The 17371-nt window shown below is 44.3% G+C and overlaps 1 protein-coding gene across 2 annotated transcripts; it reads right to left on the bottom strand.

The window, feature by feature from the left end:
- Positions 1–185: 185 nt before the first annotated feature.
- On the bottom strand, positions 186–8014 carry APEX2 (apurinic/apyrimidinic endodeoxyribonuclease 2). Of its 2 annotated transcripts, none has more exons than XM_061136254.1 (6): positions 7736–8014; positions 6548–6631; positions 5730–5910; positions 5040–5186; positions 3911–3980; positions 186–1463 (listed from the first exon to the last, which is right to left on the bottom strand). In XM_061136254.1, exons 1-6 carry the CDS (start codon positions 7890–7892, stop codon positions 558–560), a joined length of 1545 nt encoding a protein of 514 aa, XP_060992237.1. In that variant the 5' UTR covers positions 7893–8014; the 3' UTR covers positions 186–557. The 2 variants fall into 2 exon arrangements, with proteins under 2 accessions (XP_060992237.1, XP_060992236.1); XM_061136253.1 differs by having other exon boundaries at positions 7743–8014.
- Between the last annotated feature and the right edge of the window lie 9357 nt (positions 8015–17371).

Genomic DNA, 17371 nt, shown 5'->3' with positions numbered 1-17371 from the left:
TCCCACCATACCCACCTCCCTTGATGATCCAACCTCAGCAGTACAGGAAACCCCAACAGAGCACCTTTATGGTGAGCACCACTCCTCCTTCATCCCTTCTCCTTAGGAGTTCAAACCCGGGACTGAGATAACATCTAACTCAACTTTATGTGGCACATCCAAAATGTCCATATGACACGGTGCACTACAACAAAGACACGGACTTTATTTAGGCACAGATACATTTTCCAACAAGGTAGGAAGGGGTTTAAAATTACAACTTCCTGGGGCAACTGCTTCCAGTATACTTCTGAGAGGAAGGTGGGAAGTGGGGTGGGGGACTGGGTCACAAGCATTAAGGCACAAGAAGTTCACCAATGAGGAACTAAGCAGGAAGAAAAGAGAAAAAAGGAGGCCTTGGAGGAAGAAGAAAAAGAGGAAAGGGGAAGGGTCCTTGAGGAAGGTGAATGAGGAGGAGGAGAAAGAAGAGGAAGGAAGGAGGAGGCAGCTTAGGAGGAAGTTGGCCTCAGATCATATACAAGGTTGACTATGTCAGACATCTCTAGGCCTGGGTTGGTTCAGCTGGGCCTGCTCCAGAGGAAGAAATTGCAGCGGGAAGAGGGGTCAGTGGGAGGACCCTGGGGCCTGGCACACATGTAGAAGTGGCGGCCCAGGTTGGGTCCTGGCTTCTTTACAGTTCGCATTACACATGGCTCCCTGTGTCCCCCACAGAGGGGCATGGGCGAGGGCCCCCCAAGTAGAGACTTCCAAAATGAGGTCCGTATCTCCTTTTCATCCTTGGCCTCTGAAGCCTTGGCCTGCCCCTCCACCACATTGGCCACCACGTCTTCTTCTGAGGTCTTTGGGGTCACAAGGGTGCCCAGGCTAGGAAGATCCAAGTTAGAAGTTTGGGGGCGACTGGAGGATGGCTGGAAGTAGCTCATCAGGTTTTTTTGGCCTCTACTGGAGCCAGTTTTACTTGGCCGGGACCTAGTTGAGCGCACACGGGCTTTGTTTTGACGCACGTGTACCTGTGTTTGATTGCTGGGTTGTAGTGCTGACTGCTTGAACACAGGATCTTGTTTGAGGTGAACCAGGAATCGTAGGATCTTGAGTTGGGTACCTGCAAACTCAGGGAGGAAGCAGGTGCACAGAGGTGGGCACTGTTTTGCTGGCACAGAGGATACACTTAAGATTGCACCCACAGGGCAGTGGTCAGAGCCCATCACCTCAGGCAGCAAGAAGGAGGCCTGAAAGGTGTCTATGACCAGGGTCCTATCCCCCAACACGTAGTCAAGCCGTGAGCCATAGTTCAAATGGCGGGCACCACTGACTGTTGACCAACAGGTGAAGGCCCCCTTCTGCTTTGGCTGGAAGCAGCGGTAGCTATCGATGAAGGGTCCCATGTGGGAGCCACTCTCGCACCCCAGGTTACTGAGCAAACCATCCATCCACTTGCGCCCTGGGTCCTCTTCAAAACATTCCTAGGGAAAAGGAAGGAGGACAAAGAAAGAGGCAAAACTAGATGCCTAGAACTGTAAGGGACTAATTGCTTCATTTTACAGATAAGAAAATGTGGCTGTTCCAAAGAAGAATGCTCAAGGTCATACAGTCCGGAATTGGCAGAGCTGGGATTCACTTTGCATCCTTAGTGATTTAAAAGCTCATGCTTCTTTTTACTTCTGCATCAAGCTACATCTACCTTGCACTGGGCCATAAATCCCGGGCCTGAAAGCTTCCTGTTGGTTAATCAAAGCAATTCTCAGAATTGCTCACCAAGAGAATGGAAAATAAGATGTTTAGAATGGTTACCTCCACGAAGTTGGGCTACAGTTACGAGTTAAGACTGTTGCCTTTTCATGTAAACCCTTTAGTACTATTTTGGTATTTGAGGGGCTCAAGGGATTCACATCTGAATACTTCCTTTGGCTCTGATTCTTAATTCATCATCCACCCAATCCACTCACTCACACATTCAATGCAACAAATGTTCAAAGAACACTGATTATGTGCCAGATGTGATATGAGTGACAAAGTGGGACCCTGATCTAGTCTTGGGGACCAACAAGGCTTTCTTTCAGCAAGTAATCTGGAGCTGAGAAGTGAAGATTGAGCAAGAATAACCCAGGCAGAAGGTGTTACAAATTGAGAGAACAACTTATGCAATGGGCCTGTGGAGGGAGGGAACAGCATACCCAGAAGACTGGCGGGGCAATGAGACTGTGGGCCAGAGTACCAACAGGAGATGACTATCATAGTCCACATAAGCAAGATATGATGGTCACTTAGACTAGGGTGGTGCCAGAGGAGACAAAATGAAATTAAGAGATGATTTGGAGCTAGAATCAACAGTACTCACTGGCCAATTGAATGGGAAAAGGGAGGGTAGAGAAGGACAATACTAACACGATTCCCTGGCTTCTGGTTGGAGCAACCAAGAGGATGGACGGTACCATTTAGGGAGGATGAGACTAGAATAGCTGGTCTTGTGGGAAGTGGACATATTCTGCTATTTTGGAAAGATTGTGTTTGTCATGTCATCTGGTACTATTCTTTTTTGGGGGGAAAAAAAAACACATGAAGTGCACTCAAGAGATCTAGGATATTTCTGAACTAAGAAGAGAACACATAAAGGTGTATGACACTATCACAGGAAGCAGGAAGAACAGATTATAAGTAAATACCCAATGAGGAATAATGTAGGGAGGACTGACAGCTTTCAGTTTGTAATGTACACTTCCTTCCCCACCATGACCATCACCAGTCTCTAATTATCTCATTTCTGCTCATTTTCCCCATTGGGAGACACATCTATGTCCTGTGGCTCTTCTGCAAACTAATCAAGGAATCTTCCTACAGCCTCTTCTTTGAGGCAAGCAACTTGAAGATTCTAGCACAGTGGTTCTCAACACTAAATATACAATAAAATCAGCCTGGGAGTTTTTAAAACATACTGCTATCCTGGCCTCACACCCAATAGATTCTGACTTAATTGGTCTAGGGTTGCATCAAGGTATTGATATTTTTATAAAGCTACTTAATCTAATGTGCTTTCAGGGGTTGAGAATCATTGGCCTAGAGGGATTCAGAGATGAGGAGTTCATACAAGAAAAGAAGACAGAAGGGAGGGGATGCCCACCAATTCAGAGGACAGTGAGAAAAGCCAAAATGAGTAGAACTTTTGCAATGGGCAGAGAGGAGAAAACCTGGGTGGAGTGGATGGAGTGTGAAGGGGTGCTGAGGATGGGAATAAAGGACTGAGCAGAGATAAGGAAGAGCCTTGAATGCCACGCCTGGGTGTTTTCTCGGCATGTCTGCAAGGTAACTGGGAGGTATTGAAGATTCATGAGCAGGAAACTTAGTCTATTAGGGAAATGATTCACATGATGTGGAGTTTGAGGCCCTCAAAATCTGACTGGAACTCTCTAGCCCCATCCTCTGCTACTCAACTTCCTTCCCTGTCATCCCCTAATAAGAAGGGGACTTGTAGTTCCTAATGCACACCAGCCAAATTCTCACCTTGCAGCTTTTGCTCATCATGCCAGAATGATTTGCTCTCCACTCCACCCCCAAGTTCTTTTCTACTCATCTTTTAAGACTCAGCCATTTTTGTAATTAGCCTCCAACTAATAAAAATAAATGGAAAAAAAGACTCAGTCATTTTAAGATACCTCCCCTGAAGTCCAGACACCATTCTATAGTTGACTCGTCATGTGTTCATAGCCAACCACCATGCTGAGAGCTCTGGGGGGCCAACAGTCAGAACTGACTGATAAATGAGTCCACAGCATAATCCTCAGTGCTTTGAGAACAGAATTTCAAACTAAGCTCTGCTTTTCCATGAAGGAAGCTTGCCACTGGGCCAAAAAACAGCACTGATTGGCTGAACAGAATCACAGGAGTGAGGTCAAAGGCCTAAAGGGAATCTTACCAGGTTGACTGCATCCCAGTGGTCAATGGGGCGGTGGGCTGTATTCAGATCACCCAGAATGATAACATGGCTGAAAAACATAAAATGAATGTCAAGAAAGGGAAGCAGCGGTCCTGGCCCATCTACTGTCTCCTGGGCCCAAGATCTGCCACCTGCCACATAGATGCGCAGGTGGGATCCAACAGCAATGCATAGTAGTCTACCTCTCCAATTTCACTATAGCCTTGATGCCTTTTACAAATGTCCAACCCAATTCTGATCTCCAAAGGTAACACTGTTTCTTGTTTGACATGATTGTCTCACTGATCTCTACCCAATGACATCTTTCTGATCCTTCAAAGATGAGCTCAGGTACCATTCCCTCTAGGAAGCATCTCTTGATTATTCCAACCCAACCTCACTTTCCTGCCCTTCTCTGGGACAAGACTTTTCATTTGGTCTAAGTATGTTACCTTCCTCTTATTTCACCCTTAAAACTTCACTGAGGTAGGGGTTCATATAGGGCTTCTCTGGTAGCTCAGCTGGTAAATAACCCGCCTGCAATGCAGGAGACCCCGGTTCGATTCCTGGGTCAAGAAGATCCGCTGGAGAAGGGATAGGCTACCCACTCTAGTATTCTTGGGCTTCCCTGGTGGCTCAGGAGGTAAAGAATCTGCCTGCAATGCGGGAGACCTGGGTTCGATCCCTGGGTTGGGAAGATCCCCTGGAGAAGGGAACAGCCACCCACTCCAATATTCTGACCTGGAGAATTCCATGGACTGTATAGCCCATGGGGTAGCAAAGAGAACGACATGACTGAGTGACTTTCACTTTCAGGGTTTCATAAACTTATTTTACAAAAGAGAAAACAGAGGTGGGACTAGCTTTGGGGGTCTTAGTGAGTAAAAGGAGAAGCCAGGATATGTGACCAGAGGTATTTGAGTACAAAACTCATATCTGTATCACTTTACTTGGTCCTCACAAGCTCTTAAATAGCAGAGCCTATTCCCTTGGGCATGCTGATGTCTACAACTAGGCTGTGAATGAATTCAAAATACAAAGATCCCACATCCCCTCCCAATGGGTCCTGACACAGGACTGGGCACCCAGGACAAGCTCAATGAAGCCTTGCTGCACAGGCTTGCAGTACCTGCCAGCTGCCAGGAGAGCTTCTGCTCGGATCTGCAGCAAGCGATAGAAGCGCATCTTAAAGGCGAGTCGCTCAGGCTTCCCAGGGTCCGCATGGGGGCAGTACACGTTGATTAGGGTCAAGGTCTTCTCCTTCCCTTCCCATGTGCTGGTAAGAAGAGAACCAGCCCATCAAAAAGAGATCACTTGCAAGCCACCCTTCCCCTTCCCACACCATGTGACTTCCACTCAATGGTTGTCTATGGGATGGAAATAAAGGAAAGGGATAGAGAAATATGAATGAGCTGGCATACACAGGACTTGAGGATTGACTATACCTACGATGACACACAGGTAAACCAGGTAATGGTGCTGCCATTGACAGGACACAGAAGGAGAGCAATCTAGGGCAGTAAGTACAAGGTTGGCTAACTTGCTTTTGAGGCACCTGTGGTAATAAAAGAGTTAGGCCTCCCAACCAGGATCCCTCCCACCTCAGCCCCAAGTAGAGATAGAGAACTCAAAGCTCAGAGAAAAATATGATTTGTTCAGGGTCACACACTAGGTAGCTTAGCCAGGACTAAAGTCCAGGAATAGCAAGTTTAGGAAGTTTTCCAATGGTGAATGTAGGTTTATAAGGCAAGCCTTAGAACCACCACATTCACAGAGTTGAACTAGCAATGATGGGTGACAGGAGGATGTGGACTATTACCAGATCTTGTGTTGTGTGAGGAGGGCCCGGCCCTCACTATCCAGAGCTCGAAGCTCCTCTTGGGTGAAGTCATCCATGTTTCCATAGCAACCCACATCCCCATTCTGAGTGGCAAGCAAGCCACTCAGGCCTTCTTCAGCAGCCACTGGGGTAGCACTGTCCTTACAGAAAGTGGCTACACCTGGAGACAGAGAGGGTACTGGTGACTGAGCAGGCCTGGCAGTCAACAGCCTGTTACACAACCTATTGCCCCTGCACAGGTCACATGCTCATCTTCATCAAGCATAGCTCTCTTGATGACTCTCCCAACTCAAGGGCCATGGATACCTGGGGCAAGTCTACTCAAACCCTGGGTCTCAGTTCCTTCATCTTGAAAAGATACAGATTAATTAACAGCTAATATTCTAAGTGCTTTACATGGTAGCTGCTCAGAAAATGCTAGCTATTATTATTATCATATGAACTAATAAGTTCAGTTCTTGCAACAGCCCTAAGAAGTACACATTATCCCCCTTTTCCAAGTGAGGAACTTTAAGCATAAAAAAGTTAAATAGCTAGCCAGAGGGTAAACAGCTAGAAGTGAGCTAGGATTCAAACTCAGGCAGTCAGGCTCCAGAGCTCATGTAACTAACCACCACTATTGTGCTCTTACAATCCAATATTATACAAAAAAAAAAAAAAAAATCCTTCATATCATCTGATGTGGCTTTAGCTCTGTAGACAAAAAGCCTACATTTCTTACTGCCTTCTCATTAAATATTGAAAACCCTTTTCCACCTGCCCTCATCACTTTAAAGTCCCCAGAAAGACCAATTTACCAGAATAGCCACTGCGGTTGCGGCTGAAGCTGAAATAGGAGTTGTAGCCCTCAATGATAGCCAGGGGCTCTGTCAGCACATCCCCTGGGGGAAAAAAGATGTTAAGATTACATCAGAGATAAAACTAGAAAGACCTGGAATTACAGCTGTAGGCTAATGCCTTGCACACATCAGAGCCAGGGTGGGAAGGGAAAATTAAGTATCTATGATTAGAGAAGTTAGAAAGGTGGGGACGATAGAGGAAACTGATACCAGAATTACAAGAAAGGGGAAGACTACCTAATGGGAGGCGAAGAATTAGGTGGGAAAAGGCTAGGTAACTGGAGGAAGTTGGGGGTGAGAAATGGTTATATGGGAGAGAAGACTGGGAATCTGAGCAGGAGGTAGGAGAGAGAGGGAATTGGAAGATCTGAACAGAGGATGCAGGGAAAATAGGTAACCGGTCTTAGAGGTGGTGGGTGGGAGAGGGAAGGAATCAGGGGATTGAGCTGTGGGGCAGGGGGGTGGAGGCGTTGTGTGTGCAGCGAATTACCAGACTCTAAGCTTGGGGGTAGACATGAAGTAGGAATGAGAGGCTCTCTGGAGAAGGAAATGGCAACCTACTCCAGTATTCTTGCCTGGAGAATCCCTTGGACAGAGGAGCCTGGGGCTACAGTCCATGGGGTTGCAGAGAGTCAAACAGGACTTAGCAACTGAGCACTCAGCTGGGGAGGAGACAGGAGGTAGAGATAATGGGGTCTGGGGACTTTAGATAGAAGTTTAAAAAGGAGGAAATTAGGGAGTCTAAACTGGGGACAAAGATGGGGTGGGAATTAAAGGATATGGACTGGGGGCAGAAAAGGGAAATTGGGGAAATCTGATTTGGGAGTGGGAGATGGAAAGTGTGTAGGGGGAGCAAATTCTGGGGACTTAGCTGGGGTAGGAGAATGAGTAGGAATCGGGATGTGAAACAAGATGGAAATTGCAAAGGGGAGAGAATTATGATTTCGCTGAGGCCAGGAGATGATGTGGGAATTAGGAGATCTAGCTAGAGCGTGAAACACTGAGGAGAGATCGGGATTCCGAATTGGCTCTAAGGGGAGGATTCTAAGAATAGAGAAATGGAAAAGTGAAGTAAATGAAGCAGGGGGCAAAAGTTAGCAGAAAGGGGAAAGTATGGTAGGGGGTCCTAAATTCTTGAGCGCTCACTGGTTACTTTGGTCTCCTGAAGACAGACGATGTCTGCATCCAGCTTTTCCAAAATGCGCCCCATAGCCATGGCGGTGCAGCTGCTGGGCTCCTCGTATCTCGCCCCTTGCAAGGGGCTCCGGATCCCATTGATGTTCCAGCTCACCAAGCGCAACATGTCGACAGCTAATTACAATGCCTTTGAGCCCGCGCCCAACGCAGGCGCTAGGGGAAAAACTGGAAACTCCTAAGTCCGACAGGCCTGAACCTCCCGCGCGCGCGAGCATTTGCGCAGGCTTTCTAGCGGTCGGACGTACGTGGGGCGGGGCTTCAAACTCCTCAGTTTTCATTGGTAGGAGGAGCGGAAGCTGATGGGGACGGTGCGGTCGGTCTCCCCTAGGGGAAATGAATAGTGAGAGAAAGGTCACGGGTTGGGCTTCTCCTACCACCCAACACTGGCTCGCGTGCCTGAGTCTAATTGCGTTTCTACTCTGCTCAAAAGTCCCTTTGGTGCTTTCGATTGCTTACAAATGAGATTTCACCATTATTCAAGTGGCAGAGCCTTAAGCGGAACCGTGCAGCAAGCGGAACCACGCAGCGACCAAAACCCCGCCCCTAGTGTTCAGACCGCACCCACTTGGTACCCGGAAGGCTTTGACGTGGGGAGCTGGGAGTGTCTGGTATAACCCTGCGTGTAAACCCGGAAGCCAGACTGAGCAAAGGGAGCTTTGTGGCTGGAGGCCTGAGCAGTAAGAAACGCTCTAGATTTTGGAAATTAAGCACTTGTTGGTAATTGTTTGCAGTTACTTTTTCCCAGTCTATAGGTTGTCTTTTCTTTTTGTTTATGGTTTCATTTGTTATGCAAAAGCATTTAAGTTGGATTAGGTCCCATTTGTTTATTTATTTCTTTTGTCTTTGAAGACTGATCTAAGAATATATTATCAGGATTTATGTCAGAGAATGTTTTGCCTGTGTTCTCGTCTAGGAAATTTATTATGTCATGTCTTATATTTAACTCTGTAATCCATTTTGAATTTATTTTTGTGTATGGTATAATAGAGTGTCCTAACTTCATTTATTTACATGAGGTTGTCCAACTTTCCCAGCACCACTTGCTAAAGAGACTGTCTTTTTTCCACTGTATGGTCTTGCCCCCTTTGTCCAAAAGTAATTGAAGTAAACATGTTAAGACAGAAATATAGACCAGTGGAGCAAGGTAGAAAGCCCAGAGATAAACCCATACACCTATGAGCACCTTATCTTTGACTAAGGAGGCAAGAATACACAATGGAGTGAAGACAGTCTCTTCAATAAGTGGTGCTGGGAAAATGGACAGCTAACTGTAAAAGAATGAAGTTAGAACACTCCCTAACACCATCACAAAAATAAACTCAAAATGGATTAAAGACCTAAATGTAAGGCCTGAAACTGTAAAACCCTTAAGGAAAACATAGGCAGAACTCTCTTGGACTTAAATCACAGCAAGATCTTCTATGACCCAGCTCCTAGAGTAATGGAAGTAAAAGCAAAAATAAACAAATGGAACCCAATTAAACTTAAAAACTTTTGCAAAGCAAACCATAAACAACATGAAAAGACAACCCTCAGAGTGGGAGAAAATAATAGCAAATGAAACAACTGACAAAGGATTAATCTCCAAAATAAGCAAGTGACTCATGCAGTTCAATATCAGAAAAACAAACAACCCAATCAAAAAATGGGCAGAAAACCTAAACAGACAGTTTTTCAAAGACATACAGATGGCTAATAAACACATGAGAAAATACTCAACATCACTTATTATTAGAGAAATGCAAGTCAAAACTAGAATGAGGTGTCACCTTATACTGGTCAGAATGGCCATCATAAAAAAAATCTACAAACAATAAATACTAGAGAGGGTGTGAGAAAGGGGAGCCCTCCTGTACTGTTAGTGGGAATCTAAGTTGATATAGCTTCTGTGGAGAACACAGGCTTCCCTCATAGATAAGTTTGTAAAGAATCCGCCTGCAATGCAGGAGACCTCGGTTCGATTCCTGGGTCAGGAAGATCTGCCAGAGAAGCGATTGGCTACCCACTCCAGTATTCTTGGGCTTCCCTTGTGGTTCAGATGGTAAAGAATCCATCTGCAATGCAGGTGACCTGGGTTCGATCCCTGGGTTGGGAAGAAGGGAAAGGCTACCCACTTCAGTATTCTGGCCTGGAGAATGAGGTGCCACCTCATACTGATAGGAATGGCCATCATCAAAAAAAATCTATAAACAATAAATGCTAGAGAGGGTGTGGAGAAAGGGGAACCCTCCTGCACTGTTGCTGGGAATGTAAATTGATACAGCCTCTGTGGAGAACACTGGAGATTTCTTTAAAAACTAGGAATAAAGCTGCCATATGACCCAGCAATCCTGATACCGGGCATATACCCTGAGAAAACCACAATTTTAAAAGACACATGTACCCCAATGTTCATTGCAGCACTATTTACAATAGCTAAGACATGGTAGCAATGTAGATGTCCATCAACAGATAAAGAAATTGTGGTTCATATATACAGTGAAATATATGTGTGTTTGGTGGGGGGTTGGGTGGGTGTGTGAGCAAATGCCTGCTCAGTTGTGTCCAACTCTTTGTGACCCCATGGACTGTGGCCCACCAGGCTCCTCCATCCATGGGATTTTCCAGGCAAGAGTATTGGAATGGATTGCTATTTCCTTTTCCAGAGGATCTTCCCAACCCAGGGGTCGAACCTGGGTCTCCCACATTGTAGGCAGACACTTTACCATCTGAGCCACCAGAGAAGTCTATGCTATGTATATTTTACCATAATTAAAAATAACAATAAAAGGAATGAGGAACCTTCACCTCTTCCTAAAACATCACCTAAAGGGAAACACATACCCATTAAGCAATTAGTCCCTATGCCCTTCACCACGAGCACCTGGATGCCATCAATTTGCTTTCTGTCCCTGTGTGTTTATCTATTTTTGATTTTTCACATAAATTAAATCATTGAAAAATGTACTAAATCCCACTGAATCATACACTTTAAAATTGTTAATTTTGTGTTGTGCAAATGTTACCTTGGGCTTCCCCAGTGACTCAGTGATAAAGAATTTACCTGCAGTGCAGGAGACATAGGAGACATGTATTTGATCCCTAGGTTGGGAAGATCTCCTGGAAGAGAGAGTGGCAAACCACTCCAGTATTCTTGCTGGGATAATCCCATGGACAGGGGAGGCTGGAAAAAGCTACAGGTCAAGGAGTCGCAAAGAGTCATGACTGAGCACTCAAACTTTATCTCAATTTTTAAAAAAGCATATACACACCATAATATATAAAATAGAGAATCAACAAGGACCTACTGTACAGCACAAGGAACTCTACTCAATACTCTGTAATAACCTATATGAGAAAAGAATCTGAAAAAGAATAGATGTATGTATATGCTGTAATTTGTTACACACCTGAAGCCAACACAATATTGTAAATCAACTATATTTCAATATAAAATAAATGTTTTTTTAAGAAAAGGAGAGGATAATGAAATGTTCTATGTGCATTTATATGGAAAGATATCAAAATATATTGGGGGCGGGCTGCAAAATAATATTGAAACTTTTGAATAAACCATAGGGAAAATGGGGAAGGGGGAAGCACTCTAATGGAGTAAGACGTAGGAGAGGGCTTCTGGCTTTATTGGGCTCAGGGAGGTAGATAGGGAAATTGTATCCAGCCCACCCTGTAGCCATTATTTTTCTTTAGCCTTATAGCAGCCCTAGGATGTGACCTGACAAGTACTTTCTCTTCATTTCTCAGATGGTTAAAATCAAGACCCAGAGAATCTAAGAGGATTATCCACGTTCCAGAGCAGCACTGTCTCCCAATATAACCCAAGGCTCTTCCATATGCATTTATCTCACTTCCTTGTCAGAGCAACATTGTAAGGGACATTAAAACTAAATAAGAGAGGTTCAGTGAATTCAAATCAGTATCACAGAAATAGTAGAGCCAAGATTCAATTCCTATCTTAATCAGCTCAAGGAATATTGAGTAAGTTTTTTTCTAATCACCCATGCACCACTCCAGTTAGATCTTTTTCTCTGGGCCCCCACACCACCCTATCGTCCATTCTGTCACACCACTTACAATGCACAGCTACCATTGATTTCTATTTCCATCACTAGACTGCCAGCAGCTTGACAGCAATGACCATGTCTGATTCATCTTGTTAGTCCCATCCCCTGGTGGCTCAGAGGGTAAAGCGTCTGCCTGCAATGCAGGAGACCTGAGTTCAATCCCTGGGTCAGGAAGATCCCCTGGAGAAGGAAATGACAACCCACTCCAGTATTCTTGCCTGGAGAATCCCATGGATGGAGGAACCTGGTAAGCTACAGTCCATGGGGTCACAGTCGAACACGACTGAGCGACTTCACTTTCACTCACTAATATAGCACACAACACATGTTAGGAGTTAATAAATGTTTGCTGAATGAATGAACAAGCAAAGGACATTAGCAAGAGCATCAGCAGATTAGCGACTTGTTTTCTGAGAACATAAGAATAGAGATAATAGAAGTGCCCAATATCCAGGGGAAAGTATAACTTTGCATCCTTAAGTTCCTCGCCCAGAATTGCAGTATAATTACTTTTCCCCCAGAATTCCAACCATCATTCTCAATGTCTGCAAATAAGACCTAAAGAGCTGCTTTCCCCCCTGGAGGACTTAAAGGTTACATCCCCCCTGATGGACTTACAGGCTGTTGCCATCAGAAAATAGCTCTGCAATTGAAATTAAAATGTTGGTGCTTTAAGCTTTTTCATGTTTTTGGTGGTTATAAGCTTAGGATTGAGTCCCAAGAGTGGAATAATTAGGACAAAGGAAATGAACATTTGTATTTCTCTTACTTCATATTGCCAAATCACTTTCCAGTAAGGGATCATGCCAATTTGCACTGAAGACCAATATGAAACAGCCCTAAGGAAATCCAGATCTTGCCTGTTTCCATGGCTGGTTTTCATTTCCCCATTCTGCAGTAGCTTGTTAATATTAGTTCTGACCTTCGGGGTTGGCCTGAAGAGAAAAGGCTCCGGATGACTCAGGAACTTCTTTGGCAACTACAACAGCTGATATTTCAACAGCGGGTACACTCCCCTCTTACCAAGGGTACTTCCCGGCCTTCCCAGAGAACCAACAAGCACCTCCAGACTCCCTGTTTGATCACTGGACCTGCTTTGGGGGTCTAAATGCAAGAGTCGTGTGTCGGATAATTAGTGATGGAAGAAAAAACCTCTAGGAGAACAGGTAGGTGAGACAGAAGAAAAATAGATAGGAGTTAATACAAATATAAATCCATTCTTTAGGCTCTCTGGAAAATTTTCTTAGTGTAGGCAGTCACTTGAACTGTTCACTAAAGTGTATGGGAAGTTTGGGATTAATATAATTTCTATATCTCATTATCTATCATCCATTCTGACCTGTCTTTGTGGAACACTGGCCCAAAGGGCAGTTCCCTAGCACTTTTAGAAGCCTCTCTCTAAAAAAAAAAAAAAAAAAGAAAAAGAAAAAAAAAAAGAAGTCTCTCTAACTTGATCTAGTCCAGTTTCTTTTTTTTTAAAGCTGGATGATAGATATTACATTTCTTAACTGCCAACTGGTATATAAAGTAGGACTGGTTTGCTGTGGCACTTTGAACAAGCTTTTTAGCTTCTTTGGGCTTCAGTAGCCTCCTCACTAAAATGGAAATTAAAGTCCCTATCCTATTTCCCTCAGAGGGCTGTAACAAGGTGAAGAAGAGCAGGATGAGAGGAACCAAAGCTCTTTGAAAATATTTCAGGATTTCTGTGCTCTGTGTTAGTGATCTTACCTTTTCTGTAGCCTCCACAGGTAATACCACCCACAACTCTCTTCTCCCTGAATGACTGTGGTTTGTGGAGTGCAAACCTTGGGCTCCAGGCATGGGGCTGAAAGTAGTGAGGGGATAGTAGGTCAGGGAAGTGGCTAAGAAGGAAATGGCTCCTAGGCTGCTTCCACAAAAGGCCTAATATGCACGTATAGACACCTGACCTATAAGCATGCAATCTCCCCTCCTCACTCTAAAACAAATGCATTCACATCCATACACTCCAAGAATTACCAATACGGAGACTCCATTTGTGATTTTGATACCCATCAGTACTGTCTTGACATTGCTTTTAATGAAATTCTTCCATAAATTCCATACTTTGGGAGGATGATCAGAGTCTGTATGCCTCAGAAAGTCACACTTTATTCTTTCCTCCATACAATTAATCCCAAATTAGAATTTGTGGTTCAACTCTTCGTCTTGAGTTAGGGTTAGTAAGTCTCTGATACTGAGTGAACATTTTTTTTTTTCTGTAACCAGTTGATTGGATCATTTTGGTGAGTGAGGGGACTTCATTCTTTAGTTCTTTTTGTTTTGCCCCATTCAGAGTTGAGAAACTCTCTAGATCCTCCTATCACCTTCTACCTTCAAACCAAGTTATTTCCCCCACTCCAGTTCCCTGAGTAGCTCCCTTTTTATAAAATTTATCTTGTTGAATGAGGATTATTTGTACACATGTTCATCTCATCCAGGCAGAGAGATGTAGATTAAGCAAGTATCCTCTGTGCCAAGGCCTGAGCTGGACATCTGGAAACAGATCACAGATAACTGAAATCCAGTACCTATCTTTAAAGAGCTCACAATCTAGTAGGAAAGTAAACTGGTAAAACACAGGTTGATACTTGCTCAGATAAACAGAAGCATATAAGCAATGTGGGAACCAAAGCCAAGGCTTCTCAGAGGAGATGAGAATTGAGCCCAGCCTAGAAAATTGAGTCATATTTCACTGAGAATGGAAAGGAAGAGAAGGCATTCCGGGCTGAGCAAACACCCAGAGGCAAAAAAGTACACAGTAAGTTTGGGGACCCAGTGAGTTAGCTGGTACAATTTAGCCATGGGAGTCTAAAAAGAGACATGACTGGAGAAGTAGGTTTGATTGAGAAGAGCCAGGGCTGAGGCCTTTCCAAAAAGCTTGTTGAGTTTTCCTACTTCTGGGGATCACAATGATAACAGTGGTTAAACACACAGACACAGACACACACACACACACACACACACACACACACACACACACACAGCTAATTTCAGGCAATTTTAATTTGGGTTTTCAAGCCTGGACCCCAACTTTGCCTTTCAGACCTTGTCAAAAGTCGACTAAGCTCCTATCTCAGATTTCCTGCTGCTAAAATTATCTTTCATGCAGGGTCATGAGGACAAAATTGTAAACATAGAAATGGGGTTCATATGACTAGATTGATTACGTCAGACAAGCCACTTCCCCTCCCGAGACCTCAGTTTCCCTGTGAGGTTACTGAGAATGTTTGGAAGGAACAACTATGAAAAAGAATATGTTTCACTGTAGGCCTTGGAAAACATACTTCTAAAGCATTATTATTAAGATTATTAGCATTAGCAGAGTGATACAGTTAGACTTATTAGGATTAAGAGAATTGTATCTCTTCCAAAGTCTAGATCTAGGACTCTAAATGTTATGAGCTAATCTGGAGGACCACATTCTTAAAACAAGCTATTTTTATCAGTTAAACCAAAGAAAAACCCTGGACTGGAGAAATTAGATCCCCAGTGTTTCATTCCTGACTTGGTGATTTAATTTGCTATAGGACCTTAGGAAAATACTTCCCCTCTCAAGCCTCTATTTTCTTACCTGAGAGAGTTGGATAAAATTATTTCTAGGGGGTCTTCTGTATCGTAAAACCAAAAAATAAAATTGAATTCATCTTTCTAATTGATTGGCATGAGTTCTTTATTACAAATGTTAACCCTTTGTCATAATTTTGTAAGTTTCTTTTGCTGTTTCCTGAATTCTCACCATTACATTAGAAATTGTAGATTAGCCAAAGAGGTGATTGATCTTTTACTTCACAGAGGGAATCACAGTGTTACATAATATATATTAAACATTTCCCAGATTACTTTATATGTGTTAACACACTGAATCTTCAACTACCCTAAGATACTCTTATGAGATGAAAACACAAAGTGTTTCACCAGGGCACTGAAAAGTTGTGCTCTGCCCAGGGTCTCCTAGCAAGGGGGAAGAGGTGGGATTCCACTCAGGTAGTATGGCTCCAGAGCCCAATGCTTTTAACCACTGTGATCCACTGCCTCAAGAGATTCATTTAGAAGGGAAGGCTCTGAAATGTATTGAAATTTTGGTGTGATTTATACACAGAAACTGGAGGGAATCTAACTTTTAGGTAGACTGGGATGCTGATAATGTATTTTAGGGAACTTCTTAAAAGGCAAAGTGGAGCTGAGAGCACTGGAGGTCAGGAATTGGAGATTTATATCCCCAAGAGACTGGCCCAGTGTTGCCCAGCTCAGAGGAAGAAACTGAGCTTCCATGTAGCCAATCACTGGAGGTTTATCAAGGGGTGGGAAGGTTGCAAAAGAATGAAGTAAGAGCACACTTGAACATCTTCCAGGTAAGTTATGCTGTTAGATGAGTTTTACACATAAAAATTTCAAAACAATCAGGGGGAGGGTAAAGAACAGAATTCTGAGTAGGATGGCTCTGGCCTATGGACTTGTCCTACTTTGAGGCCATTGCTCCCTATTCCCCACAGTCTGCTTGCTGCAGCCCCCCCCCCGCCGCCCCCCAGGCCTCCATCCTCATGGCTTGGCATGAAGAATTTTAGTCAAGTTCTGGGTTAGATCACAATTCCTTTCTCCCTAGAGGATCTGATGACAGTTGGCAATCATACTGTCACTCTCCCTAGCAATGGCTGCATGCACATCTCTTCCCAAGGTGTCAGGTTTACTCTGATTTATTTAGCCTAGGCTGGAGAGAGCATAAAGATGATCAAATAGTGCCCATCTCTCTGAAAGTGTCCCGGGCAGCACACTCTCACATTTTAGGAAAGCAGGACCCTCAATAGGAAAGGTAGTTGCATTCAGGGGAAGAAAAGGTTTGTAGTGCCTTTGCGAGGGCATTGAGGCGGTAAACCTTCCAATTCCAGTTCGGGACGATGATTGCTAGCTCAAAACATTTTTTTCAGTAGGGACATTGTGTTTGTGCTTTTGTATTTGGGAATCTTGCATTTCTGATGTGGATCTCTGTTTCTGGGTTGGAGCCTGACATTCTGCTTGGGCCTGTTTTTTTATTGCAAAGCTATGAAAGCTGCTGAGATCTGACTCCATCACCTTTGCCTCCCCACCCCACACAGGACATAAGCACATGATCTTCAGTCTTTTATTTGCATACTCTACTAGTCCTGTCTTCATTGGAGGGAAGTGACTGGCCAGACCTGGGCTCTCTTGCTGGCTGCCTTCCTTGCTGGGCTCCAACTTATCTCCTATGTACACAGCTCTTGGAGTTCAGAGGCCTCTGCTGACCTCTGCCCAACCTCTCCTCTGCACCCAAGCCCCCAGTGGTACATACAGGAGCAGAGGCAGGCAAGGACTAGGAGACAAGAGAAAGGCTGGAGACAGGCTGCAAAAGGGCTCAGAACCCCAGCACACCTCCCTGTCCCAACTCTGTCCACCACCTGCTGTGGCCACAGCAAAAGAAGAGAGAGCTAATAAGACAGAAAGTAAGGCCGGGTACCTTGTGGACAGTGGTGTCATTAGCTGCAAC

The sequence above is a fragment of the Dama dama genome, chromosome X (genome assembly GCF_033118175.1).
Source record: "Dama dama isolate Ldn47 chromosome X, ASM3311817v1, whole genome shotgun sequence".
In the NCBI taxonomy this organism is placed as follows: Eukaryota; Metazoa; Chordata; class Mammalia; order Artiodactyla; family Cervidae; genus Dama; species Dama dama.
The sequence above is the reverse complement of the archived record's forward strand: the minus strand, read 5'-3'. Positions and strand labels throughout refer to the sequence as shown.